Genomic DNA, 14,900 nt, shown 5'->3' with positions numbered 1-14,900 from the left:
TCAAGTATTCCATCTGCAGGATGTTATTTAAAAATCAGTTGTGCATAAATGAAGACATTACATCTCTGAGGTTCTCCTAGTTTTAAAAAAACCCTTTGAATCTCTAGAAGTGGGGAAGGTGTCTCTCCTCTTTACAGATTTCTTTTTACATTTCTCTGGCCATTTACCCTGCTGTTTTGGTTAGTACAGAAAAGGGATACACGAAATCTTCAGACCACAGACCAACATGAATGTATTTCCAGCACGGCTCCAGCTATTAGATGTCACAAATACCGTAAAAGAGTCCTATCATCTAAGAATTTCTGTCCTAAAGTAATCTAAACTACACTTAATTATTGCCAGTTTTACCAAAATAGTTGTTTTACTCCTAGATATTATGTGTGTTTAGAAGGGCAGGCATATCTTCTAACTTGAATTCAAATGTACCATTTGTTTAGAGATGCAGCTTGGATGGTTTTCATGGAATTCTCCTGATTTGTTACCATCGAAGAGCGTGTATTATTCTGTATTACAGATGGGGTCTTTACTACCAAAGAAACCCCATAAGAAACAAGTGTCCTTTCTACCCAGGACTTGACCCACCACACTTCAACCTCTTCCACAGGACTTGCACTGAGCCTATGGGATACAAAATAGGTTTTTTGCTACAGCGCCACTTTAATAGCAGCTCAGAGAAAGAAGTGTCTGCCTCTCCTGCCACTGTTTTGCACTACAGCTGTAGCATGTTGTCAATTAACCCTCTTAATTGGTTTCTGTTTCTTCTCTATGACCTTTAGGTCTTGCCTGCTACTGAACACTTTATTCAAAGCACTGGGTTTATATGAACTTTCTATCAAAATCATCCCCTTGGAAGGGAAGATATGTGATAAGGAGTTTCAATACTTGAGCTTTTTTTTTTCCTTTATTATCTCTTGTGGCTCACCGTAAAACCTGAATCATCATGAAATTGCACTGTAAGTTTGTGTTTTGTATTATGAACTTCTTTAGAAAAAGAAAAAAAGACCAGACCACTCTCTTTTTAAGATACCTGACTGTATCTTTTTAAAAAAATTGAAAACAAAAAAAAAAAAATACCCAACAACCCAAAAACCATGGTTATCTGGGATAAGAATGAACTGTTCATCTCTTAAAAAAAAAGGTGATGCAGCTTTTTTAGGTATAAACTCATCAACATAATTCTAAAGCATTATGGTCTTTGTTGTGAGAAATAAGAAATCCTGTGGTCTACCCCTAAAGAACATTAAAAAAACATTACTGACAGGAAATTGAAAAAGTAATATATATCTGAATGAATATGACAACTTTTTTCTGATAGAGCAGATAGATAAATGTCACATACAAGTTTCAAAATGCATTTAATTTTGCCACCACAATGGATATTCTCTTCATAAAATATATATGAATAAGGTTTGAATCATAAAACTTGACTGTGATAAACAAATGCATATTTGATAACTTTTTTTTTTTGAGATGCTAATTCCTTTTTTGAGGTTATTTGTTGTTTACACATCTTTACATTTTCATTTCTGAGTGAAGCAGCCTGGTTGACAAATCTTATGCACATTCAGCCTGGATAAACTTTCTTTTGAATCCGAGAAATGAATTTGGGGTTGGGTTTTTTTGTTTTGTTTGGTGGGGGAAGATGGGATTTGTTTAGTTGGGTTTGGGTTTTTTGATGTGGGGTGGTTTTTTGGGGGGTTTTGTTGTTTTTTTGTTATTGTGATTTGGTTTGGTTTGCTTTGGATTGGATTTTTTGTGAGTTGATAGCAGGGAGGGGGATATGAGGGAAGAATGAGAAGTTAGTAGATGCACCAACTCAACTATCATCGCAGAATCAGAGAATTTGCTGAGTTGGATGGGACCCACAAATACTGATATTTCAAGGGCAGTTAATATGCTCAATTCTGTCTCAGAAATGAACACAATTCCTTGACCTGTAAATTTAAAAATCTGTGATTACCGGCAATTAAATGATTCCATTTTTTAATTGTAGTATGGCATTGTCTCTTTACATATCTCTTCTTTCTTCTGCTGTAATTCCCATATGCCAGGAAATCTTCTCCACTATTGCTCCAAGATTAAACAACAAGTTGTTTCGGAAGTTTCACATTACTGAGACAGAGTTGCTTTTTTAAAAAATATATTACAAGAACATTTGTAACTAGATTATGCATTTTGACAGTGTTTAAAACTAAGTTTCATTTTGCTGTTGCTTTTTTCTCTTCTTCACATCTACTTTGTTCTCCTCTTGGAAGATTCCACCGCTTTTAATTCTATTTAATATCTTTCTCTTTGGATTTTTAACAGGGAGACTACTTAAATTAAGGTAAATTCTGAATGAGGGAAGCAACATCTGATGATCCTTACACTTTAATATGCTAAACACATCCATGGTTAGATTATCTGGTTCTTTAAAGCACTGAGTATAGTACATCACTCCACGAGGAACCTTCTTGTTTCATTTCAATCTTTTCCACATTAAAGCATTACATATCAGAAGAGAGAGGTTGAATTTGGCTGGTGGACTTAACAGTGTTAGGTTTATGGCTGGATTTGATGATCTGAAAGGTCTTTCCCAACCAGTATGATTCTGTGGCTTTAAGCATTGCTTGGCAAAGCCAAGCTGAGTAATTGCTCAGAATGATCCTGTGCAGCTGTAACTGTGAATGATGTCTTCTGAACTTGCTAAGGATCTCTTTATTCTGTGCAAGTCATTGAGGTCCGCTGACTCCCCAGCAGCCACAGCTGCAAGAGTAATGTGGGAAACAATAGCTCTAGGGAAAAATTTAAAATAAATTGTAAACACAAGAGTCAGTTCTACACTATCACTGCATTTTTTCCCCAGCTTTTGGCTATGATTTTCAACATTTTATGCCATGTTTAAAATGTCATTAATGTATTTTCCTTATGTAAAGGAAGCATTTCAGTACTGAGGAAGTAGCACCCCCTTTGTTCTTCTCTCAGGAATGTGTAATCCAGTAAAAATTATCAGAAAGTGCAGCAGTAGCATTCCACTTGAAAGTCTTGACAGAGTGCATCACAGTCTTCAGTCACCTTACCTAAGGAAATGTGACTATTATGTAATATAACAATTTAATTCTTTGACAACAACTAGGATTGTTGCTACCTTTTTGTCTACCCCCCATAACGATGAATGGAATACATAATCACACTGGAACACTGTGCTAAGGTCTTATTCTAACATACCAAAAGAAACAATGGCCCGCCCAAAATAACTGAAAATGTAAGTATAAGACATGTGACAGCTACACAGATGGAGAAGGGATTCTAGAAATAATTAATTTTCTGTCCTTACCATTCCCTTTCTCTGGAGTCAAAAAGTAAAGAAGCCCCTCACCTTTGGTGCCCTGCAGATGATGGTTGAAAAGGAAATATTTTTAGAGAACAGAGAACACATGCAGGAATAGAAAATTGTGATCTGCCTTCCACAGAACAGGCCTCAGGGATATGGGCTCTGCTGACAGCAAAAGGGAAATATAAAGTAGTTTGAATTAATGTAAAAATACATAAACTAATTTCAATTTGCCTGTCTGTATCAGGAACCTGTTGCTTCCACAGAATAGCAATGTAGGAGCTGAAGATGGGATTACCTCCAGCCCACTGCTTCTTTTAATAAGAAAATCATAGTTATTTAACTCTTCCTTAAGCAGACCTATGGACCAGGCCTGAATGAAACTGGTAATGAAGCTGCATGTTCTCCTCACAGATTCATAAACACAGTCTCTTGCTACGTCTTCCCTAAATTTGAGAATCATTTCAAGATGAGTGGTTTTTTATCTTCAACATAAAAATACCCTACCTTTTTCATACCTTGTCTTTCCACCTCTTAGGTAGCCTAACAAAAATTACTTAAAACTTGTAGGAATACTGGTAGGAAGTAAACAGTATTTATACTAACATATTACGCGTGAATGAATGGAGACCTGGAATTTAACAAACTTTTCAAAGGTAAACTGATTGACAGAGCAGTGTGCTGAACCAGTTCTTCTTACCTTGAAAAATTTGCAGAATAAATTTTTCAAGGTAAGAAGGACTAAGGCCTGGCTTATATTTGGTTGGCAAATTTTCATTGGTACTAAAAAGGGCAATCAACTCTGTTATGAATGCATGACAAAAGGAAGTTATATTTGATCTCAGGAAGGATTTTTATTCCTAGGCATTCAGATCTAGAAACTTGGAGTCATGACCATTTTCCATTCAAGAATTTACATGCAATCTATCTAGGACTTCTTTCATTGAAATGGAAAATAGAACTTTTTCTCCTTGTCTTCAACTCCCACAAAATTGTGGTACTTTATAGCAAAATTCCACTTCATAGGTTGGAATATTGGTTTCCACAGTGATATCCCCTATAGTAGAGAGATAATCCAGGATGGTTTGTTCCATCATAATCATGCTCTGCTAAGCATTGTGCCTTGCTCTCAGTAGGCAGAAAAGGCACTTGTGGAAGAAATGCATGTCCTGCAAAACTGGAAAGTGTTTCAGGGGTACATTTGTTACCACTTCACAGTTACTCATCCCACCCTTGCCCTGAGCTTTCATACACTATCACTGTAAAAGTTATAACTCTTAATTAGTAAGACCTACAGTTTGTATTTTATTTAGCTAAAGTCTAGATGATCTAAAATTGTAGAAGCATCACCTAAGTAGGGCATGACTTTGTATTTAGACAGATGTCATCTTGTACAGGTGCTGTGTTGAAATTATGGATTGAGAGACAGCTACCATGTCATCCACAGTCATGGCATCTGTGCAGCAAGCTCAGGATTTGTAGTAGTATTTGGAAAAATGTGATTGTCTAACAACAGTGCTGAGTATCACTGCTACTGATTGGTTACAATATATATTAACCTTCTTGCAATGAATTTTGGCTAAATCTGAAATGATTGAATGAATCAACATGGACAATTAATTTCACCTTTAAGAATTACAGGCAGAAATCTGGTGATCTCTGATAAATATTTTATATAGTGTAGGTAATCTGATAGTCAGAAGATGTGAGAGGTTTCTTTGAGAATATATTGATGGCCTAGAAATTCTTTGACCTATAGTCTAATTAAAGAACTCTGGTCCTAAAGATTGCATCTGAAGATTATTTGATGGTTAGTGATTTCAATCCAGTTTCTCATGGAGTACCTGAGAAAACATCCATTGGTATTCTAAACAGACAACTCAAGGACAGAATAAAATACCATTAAGTTTTCAAAGTAAGGTTCCCAAAATTTACTTTTTGTTTCCTCAGAAAATTTCATTCTCATCACAGATTCATAAACAATGAAAAAAAAATCAATGAAAATTAAAAAGTCTTTGAGGTAGCCACATTTGGCACACATTTGCAAGACCATAATACTTCTAGTGAAATAACTTTTTGGGAATGGTATCACAAGATAAATAGGTGAGAGTGGTGACCACCTGCTGAAGTCAGTGCCATCTTCTTAATTGTCGATGCAAAAACAAGTTTAAAGGAGCAATCAAGGGAAAGAAATAAAAGTATAATTCCAGAAATAGTCCTGCTCATCCACAGGCATTGCCAGTAGTGTGCCACATCCCTTTAAAAAAAAGAGTAAGATTACAATTTGAAAAACTAAACCCACACTATTTCAGAGAGAACTGTTTGGCAGTGGAAGATGTTATCTTGTTCATATCTGTGGAGGGGTGTGTCTCAATAGCAGCTCTTGTTTAAAAACCACAGGATGATAGAGCAGTTACTAAACCCTGCTTATTCTGGCTCCTCACCTCTCTACAGCATCTCTGTAGTGGGCCAGTACAGTGCAATACAGCACCAGGTGGCAAAGGTAGTTCCAAACAAGCTGATAACGTCACCATAGCATGGAGGCAAGCTAATCAAACACATTGTGCTGGGCCTAGTTAGGCATGCTGAGAAATGGGAATTTGTTTCCCAAGCTGCCCTTGAATGGCTCAGTGTGGCACATAGTACAAAGTGTAGGGATGCCTACATTTTCTTGTGCTGTGTGTCCAGTTTCTTAGATTCTGATTTGGCTGGAAGCAAGTCCACTCTTTATGCTCTGAGAGAGACGTAGTAGGAAATAATGTTATTGCTCAAAAGAGACAATCCTTGTTCTAAAGGAATTTAAATCCACTTTGTAGTCTAAAGATACAAATTGATGTTTGGGTTAGCAGCTGCAGCCCAAATACAAAGCTTGAAAAGGTTGAGAATTTTATTTCAGAGCAGGGATTTCTTGTCTCTGAGATGTTTGATCCTTAGTTGATATTGAAGTCTTCAGAGAAGGCAAATGATAATTTTGTAGGCAACTATGAAAATTGCAGCTTGCATGAAAAGAAAGTAGGGATGAATGAATATTTACAAAAATGTTTTCATTGTAATTAATTCTAGAAATTCACACTTCTGGCCCAGTTGCTATGCATTTAATTTCTGAGAAAATGAATACTATTACTTTTGGTTATCAAAAGGATTTACCAAAAAACCACAAAACCCCATATACAGAAATGTGATTGCTTGTACACACCCTAAAAGGATCTGCACAGCAATCAGAAAAGCTGTTTGTAGCTTTGGAGGCAAGCAGTAAAATGCTAAAAAACAGTTAGTTGTAAATTCTTTTAATGATCATCAAATATTATTAGAAATTTTGTCTGGTTTTTCCATAACAAATATGATAGTATTGGCTGTCCTGTCATAACATATCGTGGATCTGTTGTCATAACAAACAAAAATATTGCTAAAATATTTTATACTAGACATCCATCAAAGAATTTTAAATAATAAAAATTTTCATGAGAATCTCACTAGCTGGTTTTCAGAAATACTTAGGACCTGCAAATCTAATTAACACCAACAGCTGCTTTGCTCAACTCAGAGAACTATGACCTCTAAGGCTCGTGATGCCTGATTTAATTCTTGTTTATAAAAGGAAGTTAAATCCTAAGCAGATTGCTTAAAAGGAAAAATTCAGCAGATACATAACATAATTTTTAGTCTTTAATTTGAAAATTACATATATTTAGAATTTTCTAATGGGAAAATGTTGTGTTATTCAGAATGTTTGATAAAATAGACATTCTTTTTTATGACAGTACACATGCTCCTACTACAAGAATGTAATAGTATTTGCTTAAGAAAAATAGAAAAATTTCACCACATAATTCCTACAGTGATAACAAATAAATTCCTGTGTAGTTTGATGTTAATATACAAACATTCTTTTCTAAAAAAAAAAAAACAACAAAACACTGAGAAAATCAGGCAGAATGTTGGACTCAATGCTCCAAATAACCTATCCAATATGTTGAATGATATAAGAACAAAATTTAACCTGGACATTACAATTCCTTACATTAAATGGTGACATGGGAGTACAGCTTCCTAGGTGCCTATTTCCAGTATCACTATTTGATTTGTTTTCTCAAAGTAGCAATTTGTTGTGCCATCTTTTTGACTTGTCATTAGGAAATACAATGCAGAAAAGAAAATTTGCAAGCTTTGCATGAATTAGTACTACTTCTAATTTGAAAGACACAGGCAGCCTTAAATTCAGCCTGTATGAGGTTCAAGAATCATATTGTCATTAGTCCAAAGAATGAGATGGACTAACATTACTTTCAAAAGAAGTCTGCAAATTGTATTCCTTGTATTCATGATTCCAGTTTTTCAGTGTGTAGACTGGAAGTGGATTGCATGTATGTGGTATAGTGCATATAAATAGCTGGGGTTATTGGTATTGGTAGAAAATAAGTTATATGTATTTTTTAAAATATCTGTGTCTATATGTTTATAAATTATGTGGATACTGTATATATATAGATATACATGTATGTGATTAAGAAAGAGGCAGCTGCACAGAGGCTAAAGAAGCCTGTGCAGATTCACATCAGTCTATCTTTTCCTCAGTCATTTTCTCCTTAGATTGTCTCCTTAAATAACTCATGCTAATAAAGTGACCATGCAACATACTTCTGAACAGATGCAGCTTCTGAATAAAGTTTGCAAAAGTGTACAAAGTCATAGAATGATCTGGCTTGGAGGAGACCTCAAAGATCATCTAGTTCCAACCCCCTGGCATGGCAGAGACTGCTGTCACTAGACCAGGTTTCTCAAGGACCCATCCAGCCTGGCCTTGAGCACTTTCTGGGATGGGGCATCCACAGCTCCCCTGGGTGACCTGTTCTCACCACCCCCATGGTAAAAAGTTTCTTCCTAACATCTCATCTAAACCTCCCCTCCCTAGTTTGAAGCCATTACCTCTTGTCCTGTCATGGATCCCTTGTCCTACATGCTCTTGTAAAACAGTCCCTATCGAGTGTTTAGGCTCCCTTTATGTACTGGGAGGCTGCTGTAAATTCTTCCCAGAGCATTCTCTTTTCCAGACTGAGCAGCCCCAACTCTTTCAGCCTGCCTTCATGGGAGAGATGCTCCAGCCCTCTGATCATCTTTTTGGCCTCCTCTGGACCTGTGAGGTCCCTGTCTTTCTTGTGCTGAAGACTACAGAGCTGGAGGCAGCGCTCCGTGTGGGCTTGGTGAGGGCAGAGTAGAGGGAGACATACACTTCCCCTGAAATCTTCTGATACAGCTCAGGGTACACTTGGCCTTTGGGGCTGCAAGGACACATTGCCAAGTCTCATCCACCAACACCCTTGTGTCTATGTGTATATGGTAGTTTGTCTCATTTTGCTGAACAATTTTTCTGTTGCTTCTTTCACTTTTCCCCATTTTTCTGTTTTGTTTTTATGTCGTTCTTCTGTTGTTCAAAACTGAATAATTAAATTTCAATATTTAAAGAGTTGTAACATTGATCAAATTGAAGAGATGTTTATTTTGATGATACTACTAAAAATACTTAATATTTCATTTTTCTGGTTGAAGACATTTTTTAGATGAAATGTCACCATTTGCTTTATGTAAGCCTTGGCTGACAGTAGAAACAAACTAGTGAGGTTGGTCTTTGATTTTACTTACACTTCAGAGCAGAAACAAAGGCAGCTGTTGTACCACCCATTTGGCCACAGTTTGTAGTGTTCCTTTGGTGGTGTTGGCTTGAGTTAAGCAGTGTTGGGACATTACCCTGCCATGGGCGGTGATATTCAGAGAAATTATTGCTACACTGAGGATTTGGGATTTTCCCCCTCGGTGGTCAGCTCCATTACTTGGGATTTTACCTTCACTTTAAATGTGTGCTCTTCTTTCATTGCTGCTTGCAGAACTATGTAGGCAAAGACCATTGGGCCCACACCTGGTATGAAGGTGTAGGCTGACAAATTAATTTCATGTGCAAGCCAAGCCCTACAATTTTATTGCAGAAATCATCTTGACAATGGTAGGTTCAAGTTGTAAGATCTGAGAGATCCAATGTCAGATATCTTGAAATCCTAGGGTGCTAAAATCACACTAATAGGTTAATCATTAGAAAATATTCAGATGCTGTTAAAAATCACCCCCGATTTCTTTTAAAATTAGAACCAAACAACTGACTTTTAAAACATAGCTAATACTGGGAAGCAGAAAAATAATACATTAATTTCTGCAAAAACTCTTGTCTAAGTGGCTTGATACAATTGATGTATCTATTAATCCATGAACAAAAAGGAAAGAAACATAGTGAATACTTGAAGTGATAATCTGACTCCAGCAAGAATTCTGGCAACACTCTTTTGCTTGAAAAGGGCAAGTCTCTCTGGTTAGTAAAGGAGGGCAAAACCCTTTCTCTATTAAAGAGTTTGAAGTCTGAATTTACATTAAATATCTCAGTACAGTTTCCACCTGCACTGCATTTTGTACCTATGTGAGGAACCTGTACCTCATAAAGATACAACCTGGTGTCATTTATTTTAATCAACAGTGCTATGCAGATTACTGTGCCTAACTCTCTTAGACAAGTATTGATAAGGGGATCCCTTAAATTAACCCTTGGGCTTTCAAAACTGTCTTATTGCTGTTTTGCATATGACACCTGTTTTGCAGCTCCTTTGTGAACAGTGCTTGCTTTCAGTTGTATGATGTATAAAAGGAACCATAAAAGACATGGAAAAAACTCTCAAAACATTTAAATTTATACTTTTGTAGCATGAGAACTTTTAGGGATGTGGCATTTTTTTCTTCAAGAACATCTTTGACAAGCAGGTTTGTTTAAGAATTTGAGTCCAAGCATTGCCAGAGTAAGAAGCCTATTCTGCTTTGTCTCAGAGAAGACACAGCATTGTGGAATGTGTTCTCACTGTGGAAGTGTTGGATGGGGCTTAGAGCAAAGTGGTCTAGTGAAATACATCACTGCCCATGGCTGGGGAATTAAACTAGATGGTCTTTAAGAGGCCCTTTCCAACTCAAACCATTCAGTGTGACTCTGTAAGTATCTTTTGGGATCAGTCCCTGTCACATATTATTCCTGAACCATCTTTGAATGTAATCTGAAGTAGCAGCATTTCCTAGAAAGGAGCAATGCCTCCTGACTAGGGAAATCACTGGCAATTAAATAGTCTGTACTGTGGCACGCCAGTGCCTCAAGCCTGTGGCATTGCCTTGCTTTATTTCTTGACAAAATTCAAAATGTATCAAAACCGTAAATTGTCTTCAACTTGTACAATAATTTAAGAGGACAGATTAGCAGGGCCCAGGGTGAAATTTCATACCAAAATTAGAGGGAAGAGGGATGTGGTTCAGCATCACATCAGTCACACAAGGTTTAAGGAAGGGATCCAGTTGGAGTACTCCTTATGTGTGAATCAGTGAGCAATTAGGATATTTAGGAGAGGGTATTTGGACAAGAAGAAACTTGAAAAGGGAAACCTAAATCAAATTTTAGTCATCTCAAAGCTGCATGCAATAATGAGTAGCCCTGTTGTTTAAGTAGAGACAAGTGGATATCTTTTTCTTAACCAGACAAGAATTTACTTTGGTAAAAAAAGAAATAAAATCTTCTTAAACCTCAGTAAGTTTCTGTTATCAATTAAGATTTACCCTTGGGTCCTATGGTAACACCCCTGAGGATATTTGCTTATTTGCCCTTCTGAAACACTTCTTCCATCTGTGTTTTTCCTGCTCCATTTCTGTCTGTGTGCATGGACAGCACGCCATGTACAGTATGGTGTGTGACACACATTAATACATATAGATAGCCTTCTGCTTCTGACCTTACAAACTGTCCACTTCAGCATTGTCATTCTATGAAATGTCCAACTGTAGTCCAAGAAATGCATTTTAAATGTGAATGCAAACATTTCTATTACTGATAACACCAACACAGCATTTTTTGCTTTGCTGGGATTAGGACCTTGATAGTTAAAGTTACATTGGAGTAATGACAGTCCAAGGTTGCGTCCTTTACAGACGTGGCAAAGGAAGGGGAGGCCTTTGATATGTCTCTGCTGATAAAATTAAGAAGGATTATTTCTTGTGTTTGGTGAGATTATATTAAAAGTGAAAGAATATATTTGTTACTCATAAATATGTTAGGTCACAAAAACTGGGAGATATTTATGTGTTGCACTGCACCGCAGTTGTATTTCATTCATGCTGAAAGTCCGATTTTAGAAAACAATTTGAAATCTGATAATGATGTAAATAAATGCCTCTCAGTGTATAGCCGTCTTCTCACATGAACAGGAAAGCAGTTGCCATTCAGCTAGGGACATAAAATAAAATAAAATAAAATAAAATAAAATAAAATAAAATAAAATAAAATAAAATAAAATAAAATAAAATAAAATAAAATAAAATAAAATAAAATAAAATAAAATCATTGTGATCTGAAAAGAGAAACTCTGAGGAAATTTCAGCTTAGAAGGCTAACTGAATATGCTTCACCGTGCTTCACTTTCATGCTCCATAAAATGGGGGTAATAATCTTTATTGATCTGTCTACCTTTTAGCAATGCATTAAGAACTTAAATTGTATCTTTACAGTCTTTTGAACAGTCTTGATATATGCAGCTCTTACAATACAGCTTAGTAGCTGGGCTTGCCATTTTATCAGGCTCTCCCACAGGAGAGGTGCCTTGTTTTACTTTATGGTTTTCTGGTCTTCCCATGCTAAGGCCTTCTAACTGGGCAAGTTTGGCAAATTGATTACAACTACTGCTCGTTTCCTGAGCTGCCATAGCCAACAGTGCACTCTTCCTGCTCCAGGAGTCAGTGTAGGTTGTCACCTGGTACTTCATGGTTGAGCCTACCTAGAGGCACCTCACTGGGTGTGACTGCTGAAGGAACAGTCACTCATTAGGATCTGTCATTCAGTGGAGTCATGTCTTAGCCTAATAATGGGAGAGGGTGATGACAGCCATCTGTCCCTCCTGCTATGCCTGAATCACTTGGTTATCTTTGCATGGTGCTTCTTTAAGAATGGATTTTTTTGGGTTGTTGTATGTCACCACTGGTGATTTCAGTAGGCAGAGGTCTTCACATATCTTTGTTACTCTTTACCATGCATTTCACACCTGTATTCATTTTATATCACAGCAAGAGATTCAGAGGAGTTTACTTTTGCACTCTCATAAAGCAACTTAGTGGTCTGCCCAAAAAGCTAACTGATGTTTTCACTAAACAGTTATTTTAGACCTAATTTGACACTGTCTTGGATGAGTTCCATTGATACAGTATATAAATTAATTGTTGAAATCAATAGGAATGTTATATGTTTTGTTGTATATATTTTTTGGGGAATAAACTTGCTTTTGAGTTTCATTAGGAATACTTCAGCTTTTTTTCATGAGAAAGCTTCTCTGTGTCTAGTGCTATGTATACATCTCTTTCTCTTTCCATCCATTCAGCTCTCCATGCCTACTTAATGGTTTGTGAATCAGCTGATTCGTTTCTATAAAATTTGTCAGAAACAAAGAGATCTAAAAAGATAACTAAGCCCCCAAGTGGAATGAGAACCAGCAGACAGACTGTGGAAAACTACAATATTTTTATCTCCACTGAGGAAAAAAGTGGAGTTGTACTAGTAGGAGTCAAAATGGACAACACAGTGTGGTGAATGCTGAGGATAAAGAGGAAGAAGCAAGTTTTCTGTAAAGGGTAGACTCTAAGTCTTATGGTGGAGGAGGTGTTTTCAGTGAGGCTATGATGAAGAGAGAGGAGAAGGTGAAGGAAATAGAGATGTGATATGCTTTTTTTTATTTTTCCTGTTGCAGCAATCCTATGACTCCAGCTTTGTAGGTTGCTGTTTGGAAAAAAAAGAACAAGTTTGGGTTTAGGCCCAAGTTTCATCAGAAGTTCATTTCAGATTCTCTAATACCTGTAAAAAGAATCTTGCAACAGCGTAACTTTTTCCAGCCTAGCAGCTTATTGACTGACAAGCTTTCTTACGACATCTGTTTGACATCTCATCCTAATATTAGTTTTACAGGCACATTCACATTTTAGGAAATCACTGTATTCTCAAGTCTGAGATGTCACAAGTGTCTCTTTCTGCAACTACTTGCCCCAGAAATGTTAGCTAATATATTTTATCTAACATCAGCCCTCCTGTTGTGTTGTACTTCATAGCTGTCATCCAAAACCAGCTGCATTTTTATGAACGTATCTTAATAAGGCATGCCGTGAAAGGCACCAGTATCCCTTTGTGTCTTTCTGAGATCACATGGGAGTAAAAGGTGGTCATCCAGAGTGCCAGGTATCAGAAAATCAAGTAAAATTACATAAGCCCCACTAGTAAACCATTATATGGAAGACAAAAAGACTGATACTTTTATCTATCTCACTCTGTGTTAAAATTAATAGTGGAAAGAAACCATAATCTACGGCCCAGAGTGTGGCCCACAATTTGCTTTATGCACCCTTAAGCCACAGCAGATTTGCTGCAGGTGACAGTGGACAGTGGTAAAATGTACAGGTGATATGTGATGTGACAAATGAATTGGAAAGTCCTCATCAGCCCAGTGAAGGAATGACTGTTTCCCACCCTCAGCCTGTCTTACCAGTCTCTCTGTGCTTTTATCACCTAAGTTTGATTCAACATGAAGAACATAAGGAATTACGTGTGGCGAGTATATGTGGCATGCGTACACTCTCCCTGTGTTGTTTCTTCCAGATTATTGGAACAATCCCACTGATGCCTAATCCAGTCCCGTCCAGCCAGGCGGCAGGTGGAGCTCAGGGACTTCAGGTGCAGCCGATAACTCCACAGTTATTGACCAATGCCCAGGGCCAGATCATCGCCACTGTCATCGGCAACCAGATACTGCCAGTGATCAATACCCAGGGAATAACACTATCGCCGCTCAAACCAGGCCAGCAGGTAAATTGTCTGTAGCCTGAATGATTATCAAATCAAACACACAGAAATTTTCTGCTCCTCATTGACTCTCTCATGGCCTCTGTAAAAACCCCCACTTCTTTAACATCTTTAATTAAAAAATTAATTCTGTCCTGCATAGTGTATTACTGCATACTCTATATGTAGTAATTAATAATGTCCTATTATATAATTTATTTATATATTCAAGAATTATCTATTTATTCTTTTTCTTTTCAAGGTCAGTATAGGACCAACTGAGATGTTTTCTGCAATGAAAATGCAGTAGGAATATGAGACAGAGGAGATCCATCTGGCCTATAAAGTTCAGTTCCTTAGTCAGTGGTGACCTAGTAGACTGAGGCCTGAAGTTATTTGGAACATGCAGGAAAAACAAGGGAAAATATAAAATCCTATTAGATTTCCTCACTGGAAAATCAGATATAGTTATGTATAATTGCCTAGACAGAAAGTATTCTGTAGAAATTATTACTCAGTGTAAGGTTGCAGGTAGTTGACAGACTTAAGGATGGATCCAGTAACCACAATGAAGTCCAAAAACACTTCTGTAGCTCTTCTTATATCACTCTAGACTCAAGTCCATCAGTTTTGCCTACATCTGTAGAGCAAGGAATTGTAGTCCTATCTTTTATCTCAGAAAGGGGAAATTGAGGA

General features: G+C 37.0%; 1 protein-coding gene across 2 annotated transcripts in view; it reads left to right on the top strand.

Moving 5' to 3' along the window:
- The window catches only part of POU6F2 (POU class 6 homeobox 2), a 307,632-nt gene that overhangs the window by 269,573 nt on the left and 23,159 nt on the right, over positions 1-14,900 (top strand). For both annotated transcript variants that reach the window (XM_058034322.1, XM_058034331.1), the window contains exon 7: positions 14,022-14,228. In XM_058034322.1, coding sequence (XP_057890305.1) covers positions 14,022-14,228 — 207 coding nt within the window. The remainder of the gene's footprint in view (positions 1-14,021; positions 14,229-14,900) is intronic.

This window comes from Melospiza georgiana, chromosome 1 (genome assembly GCF_028018845.1).
Source record: "Melospiza georgiana isolate bMelGeo1 chromosome 1, bMelGeo1.pri, whole genome shotgun sequence".
NCBI classification, from domain to species: Eukaryota; Metazoa; Chordata; class Aves; order Passeriformes; family Passerellidae; genus Melospiza; species Melospiza georgiana.
Note: the sequence above shows the minus strand (reverse complement) of the source record. Positions and strands in the feature narration are given on the sequence as shown.